The 17,036-nt window shown below is 41.4% G+C and overlaps 1 protein-coding gene across 2 annotated transcripts in view; it reads right to left on the bottom strand.

Annotated features, from left to right (window-relative positions):
* Window positions 1-17,036, bottom strand: part of cep135 (centrosomal protein 135) — a 170,138-nt gene that overhangs the window by 56,215 nt on the left and 96,887 nt on the right. For both annotated transcript variants that reach the window (XM_041201763.1, XM_041201754.1), the window contains exons 13-15: window positions 16,180-16,323; window positions 13,717-13,794; window positions 11,128-11,279 (exon numbers count right to left, since the gene is read on the bottom strand). In XM_041201763.1, coding sequence (XP_041057697.1) covers window positions 11,128-11,279; window positions 13,717-13,794; window positions 16,180-16,323 — 374 coding nt within the window. The remainder of the gene's footprint in view (window positions 1-11,127; window positions 11,280-13,716; window positions 13,795-16,179; window positions 16,324-17,036) is intronic.

The raw sequence follows: 17,036 nt of genomic DNA, 5'->3' as shown, positions 1-17,036 counted from the left end.
AGAGTCGAGAGGTGAAGGGGTGGTGAGGTAGAACAGAGCGTCTTTAATGTACATGTAGAAGCTGACTCTGTGCTCATCAAAAAAAGGATGGGGCCAAGGGAAGATCCTTGGGGGATATCAGAAGTAACAATGCAGAACAGGAAAAAAAGTTATTGCAGGTTATTACTCTGGTTATACTGAATAGCTAAGAATGGAACTAGCTGAGTGCACTCTCACCCAACTGGATGACAGTAGAATGCTGTTGGAAGAGGATGGTGTGGCCAACCAGGTCAAAGGTTTCAGACAGGTTGCGAAGAATAAAGAGGAATAGTTCACCTTTGTCACAGTTACATGGGGTGACATTTGTGACTTTGATTAGTGCAGTTTCATTACTGTGGTGGGTGGAAGCCTGATTGGAGGGATCCAAACAGCAATTCTGGGAAAGATGGGCACAGATCTGGAAGGCAGCAGCACATTCAATGACTTTAGAGAGGAAATGAAGTTGAAAATGTGGTGGTATTTTGTAACAGAAGAGTCAAGGGTTGGTTTTTGAGGAGAGCAGTGATCTCAGCAGATTGAAGGACAAAATGCAATACATGTGGAGAGAGAACTATTAATATCAGCTAACATGACAACCAGGAAGGGGAACGGTCAACAGTTTTGTGGGAAGATGACCGAGGGAGCAGGACGTGGATCACATGGACAAGATGATCTTGGAGGGGACTAGGGGAGATAATAGGCAAATTGTGGAACAATGGAAGTTGGGGACACATGTGAAGGGGCGTATGGGGAACCTTGGAGGAAGATCAGTCTAGTGCGCACAGGGCAGGAAGGGAAGTAGGAAAAGCAGCAGCAGCAGACAACATTGCCAACATCTCTAAGTTTGACATTCATCAATGCATTAGGGAGATGTGTGTCAGGAGATGGAACTTCACAGTTTTCTCTCTTACCATGGAAAACCAAAAGGAGATAGCTTTGCCAGACTGGCAGGATTCTGAAAGGTGTGGGAAGCCATCGACTGCACACACGTGGCTCTGCAAGTTTCACATATTAATGGGGAGGTGCACTGAAACTGCAAGGATTACCACTCATTGAGCATGCAGTTGGTGTGTGACAATGTACAGAGCATCATGCCAGTGTATGCCTACTATCCTGAAAGCAGCCATGATGCATTCATCCTGCACTAGTCAGGCATATCCAGCATATTTGAGTCATCAGGATGAACCGAAGGCTGGCTGCTTGATGGCAAGGGTTACCTCCTCTATCACCCGACCACACATGGGCAATGGGCATACAAGGAAAACCATACTCCCACCAGGGAATTTGTGAAACGAATTGTTGGTAACCTGAAACAATGGTTCTGCTTCCTGGGCCACTTGGAGGAGGCCCTTCAGTATCTGTTGAGTACGTCTTTAATATCATGGTGCTCTCCACCAGCCTCCACAACCTCGCTCTCGTGGGGGCAAACTCTTGTCACCAGGCCTTCGGCAAGTACCGCCAGAGAAAGAGTGAGGGGAGGCAATGGCATAGTGGTATTGTCACTGCCTAATATAACAGAGACCCAGGGCAATGCTCTGGGGACTGGGGTTCGAATCCCACCGAGGCAGATGATGAAATTTGAATTAAATCTGGAATTCCAAGTCTGATGACGACCACGAAACCATTGCCGATTGTCATAAAAACCTCCATCTGGTTCACTAATGTCCTTTAGGGAAGGAAATCTGTCTGGCCTACTTGTGACTCCAGGCCTACATGTGACTTCAGACCTACAGCAATATAATTGACTCTTAAGTGCCCTCTGAACAAGGGTAATTAGGGATGGGCAGTAAATACTAGCAGCGACACCCACATCCTATGAAAAGGATGATTGGATCCCTTCATTCTCAATCAACAGACTGTAACGAACTACTCAGACTATGGTTCCCTGAAAATCTCACCCTCACATCAGTGTTGCTCCATAGTTCCTCACCTTTTGATCCCTCTGTTACAGAATATCACAACATCCTGAAATAAAAGACAGCACAAAAAAATTCCACAACAACTTTAACCAAGTAATACATACAAAATTGCGCTGTTCACCACTGTACATTCTCTAAGTGCCTGACTTACAGGTACTATTTCCTGACTTAGTGCTCCTACTCGGTGCCAACCATTGGCTGGCAGAAGGCTCATGACTTTCTTTGGGGGAGAACGCAGGTGGCCTTGCTGGATGACCTTGAGCAGCTCTGGGCCTTGAGGGCCTGGCTTTGAACCAAATCACTTCGGTATAGGTGGCAGCAATCTGGGCTGCTGGCAGGAAGGCAACAGCGAGGGAATTGGGGGAATGGCAGTAATGGGAGCACAAATGCTGTCAAATGGAGAGGACATCAGGTTCATGCTCCATGGAGCCACTGCCATTTCTCCAGGGCAGCACCTCAGCGACCCTAGCAATCTGAAGGTAGATTGCTGGACTGCTGTGAGAGCCTGTAAGCCACTTTAGGCACTGGTCTCTGCAGCCATGACGACAGCAGTCTGACCTAGTGTGGCAGCAAGCTGGACTGCACTGCAACAAGCTTGGATCTCATGCCCTCAGTTTGAACTTTCACTGCAGCTCTAAAATGTTGGGCGACCTCTGCCTGTGCTGCAACGATAGCTGACACATTGGCCACCTGATGCCGCATCACAGCTGAGAACGCAAGTGCTGTCCAGTAGTTGGGTATCACTTCCATACTGGAAAGGATAGACTCCAAGCTGTGTGTGCAAGTTGGAGCTAGACTCCTTCATGCTCCTTTATAGTGACAACAGGCTTTGTTGCAGGTCCAATGCACCAAACATCTCCATGTAAATGCCCAGTATGATGTCCTCTGCAGCAGAACTCTTCTGTGACCTTGTTCTTCAGTGTGCTGGCACTTGCACTACTCCTTTCCTCTAGATTGACTGCAACCCATTTGAGCTTGGTGACTCAACACATGCTGATCTCTTTCTATTCTACCCTCTATAAAGTTCATGAAGTATCAGAATAAGTGATGACATTTCTTCATCAGATATTTGATGTTGTCCATAGTGAGGCTGCACTAGCTGAGCAGTCAGCAGTTCTCAGGTATCTGAAAGCAAAAATGCAGAAGGGGATGGGTGAAAATCAAGAAGTCCACAGCCACACCATCTGCAGTTTGCACTTCATGCCAGATAACAGGATAAGGATGAATGGGATTTGAGAAGATGCATAAGGCAGAAACATAACATCATCCTGGATGTTCTTGGTGACATTGGATGTAACCCTATAATGCAGAACATCTCCTCCAAAGGGCAGGTGTCTCTGCCCCCTGACTGGTTCTCTGCAGCTCCCTGTGGGTATGTGCAATCTTGACTTTCAAGACAGAGGAAAGAATATCAATGGGTGGGCTGTGATGTGTTTGGATGATTTACCTGCCATAGCTGGATGTATGAGGGAGCAGCGAGAGGTGGGTGTGAGGTTAGTAGCATTGGTAATTGTGCGCATTAACAGGCCTGATCAAATTTTTGGAGCTTATTTCAAAGTATGTGGTTCAGCACGTTTTGATGACCATCTACGGCAAACTCGCAACATCTGACAGGCCCAGAGGAAGGCCAGAGATGGTGCAACTGCAAAATTCCCCAAAGCACCAACGACCACAATATGAACCACCAGTGGGCATCAGTCTTGTATAGTAGAATATCCCCATGTTTTTCTTGCACTGGACTCTTCATTCACTTAAAGTTTGGACATATTCAAGCAACGCATATACCATGAGATGTGGCCTCCTTATTTTTCCTACCAAAATTTTCAATATTATATTTAACTCATTGAAATTTACTTGCCAATTACACATCAATTCTGCAAGTTTGTTAATGTCATCTTATCTTTTGTCACAATCTTCCTCTGTATTAACTACAGCCCCCCCAAATGTGGTGTCATCCTCAAATTTTGAAAAAGTACTTCCAATTTCCGTGTCTAAATTGTTTATGTAAATTGTGAACTGTAGTCCTGCACTAATTTTTGTGGTAAACCATTTCCCAATGAGTAACTGTCGTTAATCTTCATCACTCTGTTTTTTGTTGTGTAGCCTCCTTGTCCACCTTCACATGTTTTGTCTTAGTCATGTGTCTTACCCTACCTTACTGAAGGCTTTTTGGGCATTCAAATATATTGCATTACCCTTATCTTTTTTATATTCTTTCAAGGGACATGGCTCTCGCTGGCTAGGTCAACATTTATAGCCCATCCCTAATTGCCCTTGAGAAGATGGTGGTGAGCTGCCTTCTTGAACCACAGCAGTCCATGTGGTGTAGGTACACCCACAGTGCTGTTAGTGACAAAGTTCTAAGGTTTTGACCCAGCAAGGAACGGCGATACAGTTGCAAGTCAGGATGGTGTGTGGCCTGGAGGGAAATTTGCAAGTGATGGTGTTCTCATGCATCTCCCTGTGGATTGTAGAGGTTGCGGGTTTGGAAGGTGCTGTTGGAAGATAGCCTGTTATCTCTTCAAAGAATTTAGTATGTTTAGTTGAGCATGAACTGTCCTTTTGCAATCTGTGCCGAATAATCTACTATACAAGATTGCTGTTTTCTACTTCAAAATATAAAAGTAACCTGGAATCGAATATCACAGTATCTTGAGAAAAATCGAAAAATAGAAAATTCTACAGGACCCATTAACTTCCATATCTGAATTCCCAGTGTGTGTTCTGGCATGGGAGGGCTCTGTGTTGGGAGCACAGCTTGGTAAAAATGTAGCCTGATACTTGAAAAATCTTGAACATTAATTTCTTGCAAAAATCTTAGTGTAGCGCATCTGCTTGAATGTTTACTTGTTTCTGGGACACATCTTCAGGGGTCATACAAATAATGAGAAAACTACAGTATATACTTTTTACGTATTTCATTGTCAACTGTTTCTCAATACTGACATCACAGCTAACTGGATAAAGTAATGAGCTTTTTAAATTCAAAATAAAGAAATGCATCACTTGCATTTATACCTTATCTCATGTTAAAACTTCTCCAGATATTTCATGCAGTTAATTATGTTTGGAATAACACCCAACACAGAAATTGTCAGTAGGCAATAAGGGTGTAATAAACAAACATTGAAATAAAAGGCCGATCCAACTGATCAAACACATTTCTTTCCATATCATCAACCCATACATGAGGTTAATCCAACTCATTTTCTTCTGAGGAAGAATTCTGGAACGTAACCATATGCTGTACATAATTCATACTTAACCTCTTGCCTTCCTGTCATAACATTTCCATGGCTCCAGCAGCTTAAAAACTAGGCACACATAATTCAGGCTACTTCTATTTCCTGCAACACTGATTCCATTCCAAACCAGATACATACAATATTCAGGTGTTTTTTCAATAAAAGTTATTGAACAAGATTTGAGATTAAAAGAACTGCTTCGCACTCAAAATGGTGAACACATGGAATCAACTCCCGTCTACAGCAATTAATTGAATTCCATGTGTGCTCTGCTTGAAGGCAGGTCCTTGGCTCGTTGTTTGCAGATGCCATTGGCATTTCCCTTAGCAGTTTTTGTCAGTGGAGGTTTGCAATTGCCTTCCACTCTTGGGACAAAGCAAGGAGGCAGGTCCCAAGTCTACCTCATGCAGAATGGGAAGTGAATCCGTGCTGTTGGCGTTATTCTGAATGACACGCTAAGTACCTACCCAACTGAACTAGCCAGCTCCCCACAGGACTTAATGTTGTTCTGGGCACATGAGTATATAAAAGTATAAAAGATACTCACAAATCCTTAACCATTTTTCAGCATTCTTCAATCATGCATGTCAGCATGAAGATCCAATCAGCGCTGTAACAGAGTTCTGTCCTGTTTCATTTTATGAGACCTTATTTTTATATTTTCTTTATGGGAATTCACAGCTTGCCAGAATTGTGGTCACTTTAAATTGATTACAGTACAGTTGCAAGCAGCCAATCCAGATGGAGCACACACATCTAGAACAGAACTCTTATCCTTTGTGCCTCCTATCTATGGAGAATGGTTGACATGGATTTTCCCTTCTCAACATCTTATAGTTACATCTGAAAGAAGGGGCACACAACTATGTCCCTAGCTCTAGACAGTGGAAGTTCTCAACAAAGAGTTGACTCATGGCTTATTCAGGTAATGTAAACAACTAATGTTGATCACCAGCTGCATATTTCATGTGCAATTATATCACAGAATCACAGAATTTTAATGACACATCGTGTCTGCACTGGCTCTCCAAATGAGCTTCATGACCTATTGCCATTGCCCTGCCTTTTCCCTGTACACCTGCACATTATTTCTATTCAAATAATCATCTAATGCCCTCTTGAATGATTCAACTGAACCTGCCTCCACAATTCCAGGCCATTGGAAGATCCACCAACTGATTATATCTGTCTCAACATTCAATCAAACTCTGTTTTGTCCAGTTAAAAGTTATTCTGAGCGCAAAGCCCAGGTAGATTTAAAGTCCATTTTAATTGATGATATTATATCCAGAAGTTGCCAAGAATAGACACAGATTTTATTAGGCACCTGTCTACTTTTTCCGAGAGTGGACATTAACAGAGAGCTCCAGGGATGATTCGCTCTAATCTAAAACGTCTCACCACAGGCATGGTCCAAATTAGGAGTGTTATTTTTCAGATCTGTGACAGATATCATGAAACAAGAGTTGATTTTGCTTTGATTTAATTGTGTATGCCAGGGGTAGCCCTGCACAAATTGTAACAATTAAACTCATTCTTGACCATAATCCCTACATTTTTCAGTCATCTGTCTCAGCATGAAGATTTGGTCATAATTTACATTCTTTTTGGGAGCTACACTGACTTTCCAACAGATTTCCACAGATGTCTTTGTATTTGATTCAGGAACACCATAATAAACACCTTCAGTGGCACAGTGCCACTTGCATTCTTACATTCCTTCCTGTTCCTGCTGGCATAATGGAATTATTGTTGGTTTCCAAACGGTAAGTTCTTTCGTGTTTGTCCAGAATAGTTGGATGATATAATGAAGCTCCTTCACAACCTTAGTTCATCTAGACTTCATCGTTCAGTTTTCCCAACAATTCAGCATAAACCTGAGGCTTTCCCTTTCCTTATCTGCCATACCATCTGCTCCACTTCTCCCAATACCTCATTCTGCAGGAACAGAGATATATTATGATACTTGAAATGGAGAGTTTATAAAGCTTGTGCCTGGTTCACATTTTTGTGGTCTTGAGAACTGGCTACACAGAAGGGTACAAAGAAGTGACTGTGTGTTTTTGCAGCAGGCTATGGATAGAGGATACAGAGCGCCAGTGCCAACAAATTTGAAGTAATTGTCTATGTGCAACATCAAAGCTTTTTTCAAGAATAAGTTGAACGTACATTAATGTTGAAGATTTCCACTTTGGTCAGGTGAAGCAATGGATTCCAACTGGTAAAATAGCAAAGCAAACCCAAAGCCATGAAGGTGGAGCTTTATGAGAATTATTACAAGAATGGCAATAGATAAAGATGAAAATGTGACAGTAGGTTCTTGTGATAGTTAAGCCTATCTTAATTATGACTGAATTTGTACAACTGAAATATTTTGTAACTATATTTCATGTCTGAACTGCACAAAAGATAAAGTCACCCTTTTGCAGCTTAAGGAAATATAGTCTTTGAGTCAGTTATTTGTTGGTCTATCAGTTTCAGCTAGTTCACTGGTCCCTGCTCCTTAACCACAACTCACTGTCAACCCAATACCAGGGCTGCAATGGATGATATCAAGAGATATCAAAATCAACTACAATTATATATATATACAATACTTACACAATATACAAACTTATAAAATTTTATTATGGAAAAATGGGTGGTTAAGAGCAATATGGGCCCCTTAATTGTCAGTGTGATATTATAAATGAAAATAAGGAAATGGCGGATATGTTAAATTAATTACTTTGCAGAGTGTTTATAACAGAGAGGAGGATGGCAGGAACTAATATTGAATCAGGGACAGAAACTCACCATAATTAATGTAAACAAACTAAGGGTAAAAAGGAAAATAGTACTAAGGCATGACAAATCCTCTGAACCAGATGGTTTCCATTCCTGGGTTTTAAAGGACGCAGTTGCTCCAAAGTTTCCTCAACTTGAGAACCGTTACTTTAGATTCGAAAATTGCAGGTTAGTCCACTATTTAAGAAAGGTGAGAGGTGGAAGCCAAGGAATAGACCAATTAGCTAAGCATCTCATTTCAGGAATCAAAGGTGGAGTGACTGAACACAGGGGACACTGTTTGAGAATAAGAGGTCTCCCTTTTAAGATGGTGATGAGGAGAAATGTTTTTCTCTGAAAGTCGTTAGTATGTAGAATTTTCTTCCCCAGGAAGCAGAGACCGGGTCACTGAATTAATTCAAGGTTGAATTATATAGATTTTTGACAAGGGGGGCAGACAGGAAAATGGAGTTGAGACCACAACCAGATCAGCCAAGATCTTATCAAGTGGTGGAGCAGGCTGAAAAGGCCGAATGGCCTACTGCTGCTCTAAGTCCTATGTTCAAATGAGGCCAGGGATCAGTCATGTTCTTACTAAATAGCAGAGTAGGCTTGAGGCTTGACCTATTTCTGCTCTTATGTTCTTAAAAGGTGAAAAGCTACAAGCAGTTCAAAGAGACTTGGGGTCCAAGTATAGATCATTAAAATGTCATGGGTAGGGGCAAAAATATAATAGAAAAGGCTAACGGAATGCCTTCATATCTAGCAGACTAGAATACAAGGGGGTAGAAATTATGCTGGCGCTATACAAAGATATGCCCTGGAGCATGTGTTTAGTTCTGGGTTCTATACGCTAGGAGTAATATATCAGTTTTGGAGGGAATGCATCGTAGATTTACTAGAATGCTATCTGGGGACCAAGGGTTAAATTATGAGGAGAAATTGCACAAACCTGGGTTGCATTCCCTGGAATCTAGAAGGCTTAACCATGATCTGATCAAAGTTTAAGATATAAAGGGGAACTGATAGGGAAAAATAGACAGAAACCTTTTCTGTTGATTGGGAATCTAGAATGGTGGAGTGGGGAGGCAGGAGGTTCAGAGTCTACATATTAGAGCCAGACCTTTCAGGAGTGAAACCATGAAAAAATTCTACACACAAAAGGTGGCAGAAGTTTTGAACTCTCTTCTGCAAATGGCAGGTGATGCTGGGTCAATTGTTAATTTTAAGTCTGAGATTTGGATAGGTTTCTGTTAACCAAAGGTTTTAAGAGATACAGGGAAAAGACAGGTATATGGAGTTATGTTGAACAGGCTCGAGGGGGTACATGGCCTATTCCTGTTCCAATGTTCTTACCATAAAGCAGTTTCAAAGTGATTTTTTTCCTGTGTACTTGCTCTTTAGCTTTCCCAGGTCTTCCAGAATATCAGGAGCAATTATTGGAGACCACCTTGTTTATAAATTTGGAATAAAATGCTAGTCTCATTGATAATGATCATGAACCTACTGGATTGTTGTAACAACCCATCTGGTTCACTAATGTTCTTCAGGGCAGGAAATCTGCCGTGCTTACCTGGTCTGTCTGCATGTGACTTCAGACTGACAGCAATGTGGCTGATTAACTGTCCTCTGAAAAGGCCTAGCAAGCCACATAGTTGTAGGTGGCGCACCAGCATTTGCTCAGGGGTAATTAGGGATGGGAAATAACCCAGGAATAAATAAAAAAAGTCTGTTGATGGCAGGCAACAGATCAAGGAAATAGGACCAGAGTATACACTCAGAAAGCTGTTGCATGCAATAATGAAAGAATTAGCATAATAGCCGATAAGCTTTAATGGGCCAGACCATTGTGGTTGTTGGAGTCTAATCATCTTAGCCCCAGGACATCACAGCAGAAATTCCTTTGGGTATGTGCTTGGCCCAACCATCTTCAGCTGTTTAGCCAATGACCTTCCCTCCATCATAAGGTGTGTGGGCATATTAGATTGCAGTTTTCAGTTCCATTTGTGCTCTTTATTTTATGAACAATCCATGCCCACATGCAGCATGACCTGGACAACATTTAGGCTTGGCAAATAAGCTTCATGCCACACAAGTGCCAGACAATGGCTATCTCTAACAAGAGAAAGTTTAGCCACCTTCCCATGATAATGATTGGCACTGCTATTTTTAAATACCCCCACCATTAATATCCTGGGGATCACCACAGACGAGTATAATTTGACTGGATGAGCCACATATATACTGTAGCAATGGGCAAGTTAGAGGCTGATAATTTAGCAGTGATTTACTCAGCTCCTGACTGAACAAAGCCTTTTAACCCCTCTACATGGCACACGTTAGGAGTATGAAGGAATACTCCCCACTTGACTGAATTAGTGCAGTTCCAACAGCACACAAGAAGTTTGACAGCATCCAGGATAAAGCAGCCCATTTGTCTGGCACCCCTTTCGCTAGGCTGCAACGTGTGCCGTTTACAAGGTTCACTGTAGTAACTCATCAAGGCAAAGTACCTTCAAAACCTGCAACGCCTACCATGTAGAAGGACGATGCCTGCAGCTATATGGCGCCATCCAAGTTCCCCTCAAACTCACACACAGTCCTGACTTGGAACTTTTTCACTGCTTCTTCATCATTGCTATGTCAAAATCCTGGAACTCCCTTCCCACCAGCACTATGGGAGTATCTTCACCACATGGATTGCAGAGGTTCGAGTTGGTGGCTGCTCACTGCACTTTCTCAAAGGCGATCCAGGAAATACTGGCCTTGGCAGTAACATACACAACCATGAACAAATAAAAAAAAACCTCCATTGATCAGTACTATCGTGAACAGGATAGTGGGCATCCATGTGTTTCATATAAAATTGAAGAAACATCAGGTCAAAACATACTAGGTTAATATTTAGTTTCATGAACATTGGCACAGATTAGCTAGTAAACAGAAATTGCAGATGACTGCAACACCCGGATGAACACAGTATGGCCCTTTGATCAGTGTGACAAACAAGAATTCAGAGGACTAATGGTACTAAGCAGGAGCCACTATACCAGCATGCTGAACAGGACAACAACCATCATGCTTTCTCACAATACCATTCCACAAATTTAAAATGATACACAGTGACGTTAGTTTTTCAAACCAACAGATGAATATCACACCACAAAAATAACACCAACCTAACTGAATTCAGCTCTGCCTTCTGCTGAGCAACATTGTCACTGGCCTGCAACAGTTTTTGTGACTGACACTTGGTCTTATCTTCAAGTGCTGCTACGTCTTCCTTTTGTGTTGCTAATTTCTTCCTGAGGGTGAAGCATTCATTATCAAGCTGTACAAAAATAAAAACAGAAAATATACAATAACAATCTGCATTTATATAGTTCTTTCAATGTTAAAAAAAAATCACAAGGCAGTTCAGAAGCATAAGAAGCCAGAGGAAGAGTGTTTCAGGGATCAGGGAGTGGTAGGACAGGAAAAGGTTACAAAGAACAGAGGGGTAAGGTTATGAAGCGATTTAAACAATACTGGTGTCATTAAATTTGGAGCACTGGGATCCACTGTAGATCAACAAGGACAAGGGTGAATGGTGAGCAGCACATAATTGCAGGTTGGGATACAGACAACTGAGTTTTTGTTAAGCAGGAGGAGGGTGGTTGCTGTCCAGAAGAGCATCAGAATAGTTGAGTCTGGAGGTGACAAAGGCTTGGAGAATTCCAACAGCTCTTGGGTGAAGATTAGAGCAGAGATGGAAGTAGGTGATCTTTGCAGTGAATAGGATATTGCTTTGGAAACTCAAGTCAGGGCCAAATGGATGCACAGGCACCAAACAGTTCAGCCTGAGACAAAGGTTGCTGAGAGGTTAAGTTGGAAGGGGGAGGTGGGAGGGAATAACAAATTATGGTCACAGTCACAAAGGATATAATTTGTTACTTTGGTTAGGGCCATTTTGATACTGTGGCAGGATCAGAAACCTGATTGGAGAGAGGGAAAGACAGGGCTTTGAAGAAGAAACGTGGGCAGGAGATGAGGCCACATTCTGCAAGGGTGGAGATTTAAGTATTGTTTTTAATTGAGCAATGGGGAAATTGTGACAGTTTTGAGAATGAAGGACACAGTTCCCACGAGAGGAAATCACTTACAATATCAGCGAGCATGGGACTGAAAAAGGAATTTGGATCATAAGCAATAGTAAAGTGGGAGCAAGGAGTAGAAGGTAAGCCTCATTAGGCAAGGTGCTTGCAGAGGGTATGAGGGGTGATAGGAGAGAAACTAGGGCACTACTTCAGGTTTAGAGCATGGAGAACTTGGAGGCTTAGTGACAAGGCTGTTCAGGAGGTTCTTGTGCTTGGAAGGGAAAAGGAAGAGGGGTTTAAGGAGCTATTTGGTCCTGGAAGAAGCCAGAGTTTCTCTTTGTTCTGCATGACCCTAAAAACAAGGATGAGAATTTTAAAATCATGCCGCTGTTCCACCAGGAGCCCTATTAGTAGAAGAGAGATGCCTAATAGCACTTAATGTGGTCCAGCCAGATCTGCTAATAGAATTCTAAACCTGTTGTAGGTTTAGTGCCCTTGGACTTGAGGGAGGAAAGATGAAGAAATGAGAGGGTGCATCAGCAGATGATGAGAATCTCAGCTCCTCTGTTGCTGAAACCTTCAGACTTCCCTTTGTCACTTCTAGACTTGACTATTCCAATGCACTTCCAGCTGGCCTCCCAGGTTCTACCCTCTGTAAACTTCAGGTCATTCAAACTCTGCTGGAAATGTCCTAATTTGCATCAAGTTTTGTTCATCCATCACCCCTTTGTTCACTGATGTACACTGGCTCCTGGTTAAACAATGCCATAATTTAAAAATTCTCATCCTCGTTTTCAAATCCCACCATGTCCTTGCCCCTCCCTATCTCTTCAGCCTCAGGTCTCTCTGAAATATCTGTTCTCCAGCATGGATTTCCTAAGGGAAAATAGTGTTTAACTAACTTGCTGGAGATTTTTGAAGATGTGATGGTGAGGGATGAAAACGATACTCTCTATGTGGTGTATATGGGCTTCCAAAAGACTTTTTATACAGTACTGCATGACAGGCTGTGAGCAAAGTTATAGCTCATGGAATAGAAGGGAAAGTAGCAACATGGATATGAAATTGGCTGAGTGTTAGGAAACAGCAAGGAGCAGTTCATGGATTCTTTTTGGGCTGGAGGAAGAATTGTAGTGGATTTCCCCAGGGCTCAGTGTTAGGGCCCTTGCTTTTCCTGATATATTTTATTGAACTAGACCTTGGTGTACAGGGCACAATTTCAAAATGTGCGGATGATATGAAACTTGGAACCATTGTAAACTGTGAGAAGTATAGTGTAGAATTTCAAAGGGACATTCTTCCTACCAAAGTGCATGACCTCACACTTCCCCACGTTGTATTCCACCTGCCACTTCTTTGCCCATTCTCCTAACCTGTCCAAATCCTTCTGCAGCCTTCCCACCTCCTCAATACTACCTGTCCCTCCACCTATCTTTGTATCATCTGCAAACTTAGCCAGGATGCCCTCAGTTCCTTCACCTAGATCATTAATGTATAAAGTGAAAAGTTGTGGTCCTTCATAGTGCATTTCAAATCAGCTTTAACTAGTCATCTCAACCACTCAGTATACAACAAATGTTCTTCTAAGTGGCCTTATACAACATAAGTTCTGTGTTGAAGTATTCAGACTACAATATGTATCCAGGTTATCCAAGAAACCATCATTTAGACTGTTTGCCTTGAGATACTTACTTCACCCGTTTTAGTTTCTAACTGTGATATCTTCTGTTCCATCTGTTTTGTGTTAAGGTCAGCTGTTTCAAGGATGCCCTAGCAAGGAAATGCAGTTTAAATACTTACAATATGGCAGAACTCTAGGAAATCAATCTTGGATACTATTTCAGGAAGAAGTCAATCATTCAAATCTAATCAGTCATTGAAAACAGAGGATACTTAATAGATACCTCCACATCAGAACATTTCTATTTTTAACAAGTTCTTTTGCTATCAAATTCTGTGCACATCAAAGGGATGTACAGTAGATATAGCATAAGACCATAAGATGTAGTAGCAGAAATAGGCCATTTGGCCCATCGAGTCGATCATGGCTGATCTGATAATCCTCAACTCCACTTTCCTGCCTTTTCCCCATAACGCTTGATTTCCTTACTGATTAACTATCTGTCTATATTCGCCTTGAATGCTCTTAACGACCCAGTTTCTACAGCCCTCTGCGGTAAAGAATTCCATAGTTTAACTACCCTCTGAGAGAAGAAATTCCTCCTCATCTCTATTTTAAATGGGCGCCCCCTTACTTAGAGATTATGCCCTCTCGTCTTAGACACTCCCACAAGGCGAAACCACTTAGCACCTACCCTGTCAAGCTTCTCAAAAATCTTATATGTTTCATTTTTGCCTGTCATTCTTCTAAACTCCAATGAGTACAAGCCCAACCTACTCAACCTCTTCTCATGAGAAAATCCCTCTATACCCGGAATCAACCTAGTGAACCTTCCCTGGACTGCCCCCAGTGTCGGTATATCTTTCCTTAGATAAGGGGACCAAAACTGTTCACAGTCCTCCAGGTGTGGTCTAACTAGTTCCTTGTATAGTTTTAGCAAGGCTTCCCTATTTTATACTCCAGTCCCTTTGAAATAAAGGCCAACATTCCATTTGCCTTCCCTATTACCTGCTGAACTGGTATGTTAGTTTTATGGGATTCATGCATAAGGACTCCCAAATCCCTCTGTGCTGCAGCCTTCTGTAGTCTTTCTCCATTTAAATAATATTCAGCTCCTCTATTCTTCCTGCCAAAGTGCATAACCTTTCATTTTCCCACATTGTATCCCATCTGTCACTTTTTTTGCCCACTCACTTGACCTGTCTATATCTCTCTGTAGACTCGTCATTCTCATCACTTGCCTCCCCACCTATTTTTGTATCATCTGCAAATTTGACAATAGTACATTCACTTCCCTCATCCAAGTCATTAATATATATTGTAAATAATTGAGGCCCCAGCACTGATCCCTGTGGCACGCCACTAGTTAAGGTTGTCATCCTGAAAATGCCCCCCTTATCCCAACTCTCTGTCTTCTATTAGTTAGCCAATCTTCTATCCATGCTAATATACTACGCCCCCACACCACAGGCTCTTATTTTATTAAGTAGCCTTACGTCCAGTACCTTATCAAATGCCTTTTGGAAATCCAAATATATTACATCTACTGGCTCCCCTTTATCTATCCTGTTAGTTACCTCCTCAAAAAATTCTAATAAATTTGTCAGGCATGATTTCCCCTTCATGAAGCCATGCTGACTTTGCTTGATTAGATTATGTAATTTTAAATGCTCTGCTATTACCTCCTTTATAATAGACTCTAACATTTTCCCAATGACAGATGTTAAGCTAAATGGCCTATAGTTACCTGTTTTTTTGTCTCCCTCCCTTTTTGAATAAGGCATGTGATGGTTCCTCTTCTTTCCCTCAATAAGTCTCAGCCTCAAAACTGCTATGATATGACATTTCCTATTTATCAAGCTAGGCATTGTACAATCTCTCAATAAGGAGAATGTCAATCAGTGCCAAATGAGGGGAAAATTTTCAAAGGGCTCATTACCACCAGGAACTAGTACCACCCTTAAAGTTAGGATACTTTAATTTCATTACTCCAGGTCGGGTTTCAAGCCAGTGTCCATTTTATCCTGAAATCCAGAATTGGGAATTCTCACTCCTACCTAATGTGCAGCAAAGTTTCTGAAGCATCAGATATGATCCAGAATGTTTGTGAGGGCAAATGGAGGTAGAGCAGAATGATTTGAGGCATCCACAATAAAAATGCTCTAATCATAACACATCTGATATTTTAAAATTTAAGATCAGAAAACATCAAATAGAGGAGTTTAACGAATTTTAAGAAAAAACTATGAAACATGGAAAAAATACATAAAAACCCCCTGCAAAATAAAATGAACAATGTTAGAGATACATTCAGTGGAACAGCCAAGTTGAAAATAAATCCAAAAACTGACACACAAAAAAAAACTACCTTGCACATTATGCAAGGATAGGTCCCTCTAGTGGCAGTAAATCTTTGTCAATTACACCACTTGAAAAACAAGTGAAATGATCACTGTCACAATTTAAATAATTAAAATGTTAAGTATTAAATAAGGTTATTTCACGAAGTCACTCAGTTTTATTTAATGAAATACCTTCATTCTCTCTCTCAAATTTTCTTTCTCGGCTGCCATTCTTTTCAGTTCTGCTTTAGCTTCATCTCTTTCTTCTTCTATACGCATTTGGCAGATTGGTGATATTAGCACTTCCTTTTTTAATTTGTTCAACTCATCTTGATTCTAGAAGTAATTCCCATATAAGGCAAGTAGGAAAAATAAATCACGTTTTGTAACAAACTTCAAATTATTTAAATTAAGCTTATTCTTAGGTGAGCAGTATAACTGATAAACTTGAGAGCATCCAAAATTCTGCTGTGTCTTAATTCACAGCAAGTCCTGTTTCACTATCACACTTGTGTTTGTTGATCTACATTGGCTCCTAGTTAAACAACACTTTGATTTTAAGATTCTTATTCTTGTTTTCAAAACCCTCCAGGGCCTCACCTCTCCCTATCTCTGTAAGCTCCTCCAACTCCACAATCTTCCGAGATACCTGTGTTCCTCTAATTATGGTTCCTAATTTAATTGCTCCACCATTGGTGGCTGCAGTCCAGGTGTCTGGGCCCTATGCTCTGGGGTTCCCTTCCTACACCTCTCAATCTCACTTTCCTCCTTTAAGGTACTCCTTAAAACCTACCTCTTTGGCCAAACTTTTGGTCATCTGATTCAATAACTCCCTATTTGGCTTAGCATCAGGCCAAATGCCTTCCTCTGTGCTGTAACCATTCTGCGATTCTGTGTCATAATTTGTTTTATAAAGCCCTGTAAAGTGCCTTGGGTATTTTATTGCATCAAAGACACTATATAAATATACTTTTTTGTTGTTGGTACTAGTAGTACAGTGCTGTGCACTATATTACTGATGCATGTTGGTGCAAGGGAGCCAAGGTGTA

The sequence above is a fragment of the Carcharodon carcharias genome, chromosome 1, assembly GCF_017639515.1.
Source record: "Carcharodon carcharias isolate sCarCar2 chromosome 1, sCarCar2.pri, whole genome shotgun sequence".
In the NCBI taxonomy this organism is placed as follows: Eukaryota; Metazoa; Chordata; class Chondrichthyes; order Lamniformes; family Lamnidae; genus Carcharodon; species Carcharodon carcharias.
Note: the sequence above shows the minus strand (reverse complement) of the source record. Positions and strands in the feature narration are given on the sequence as shown.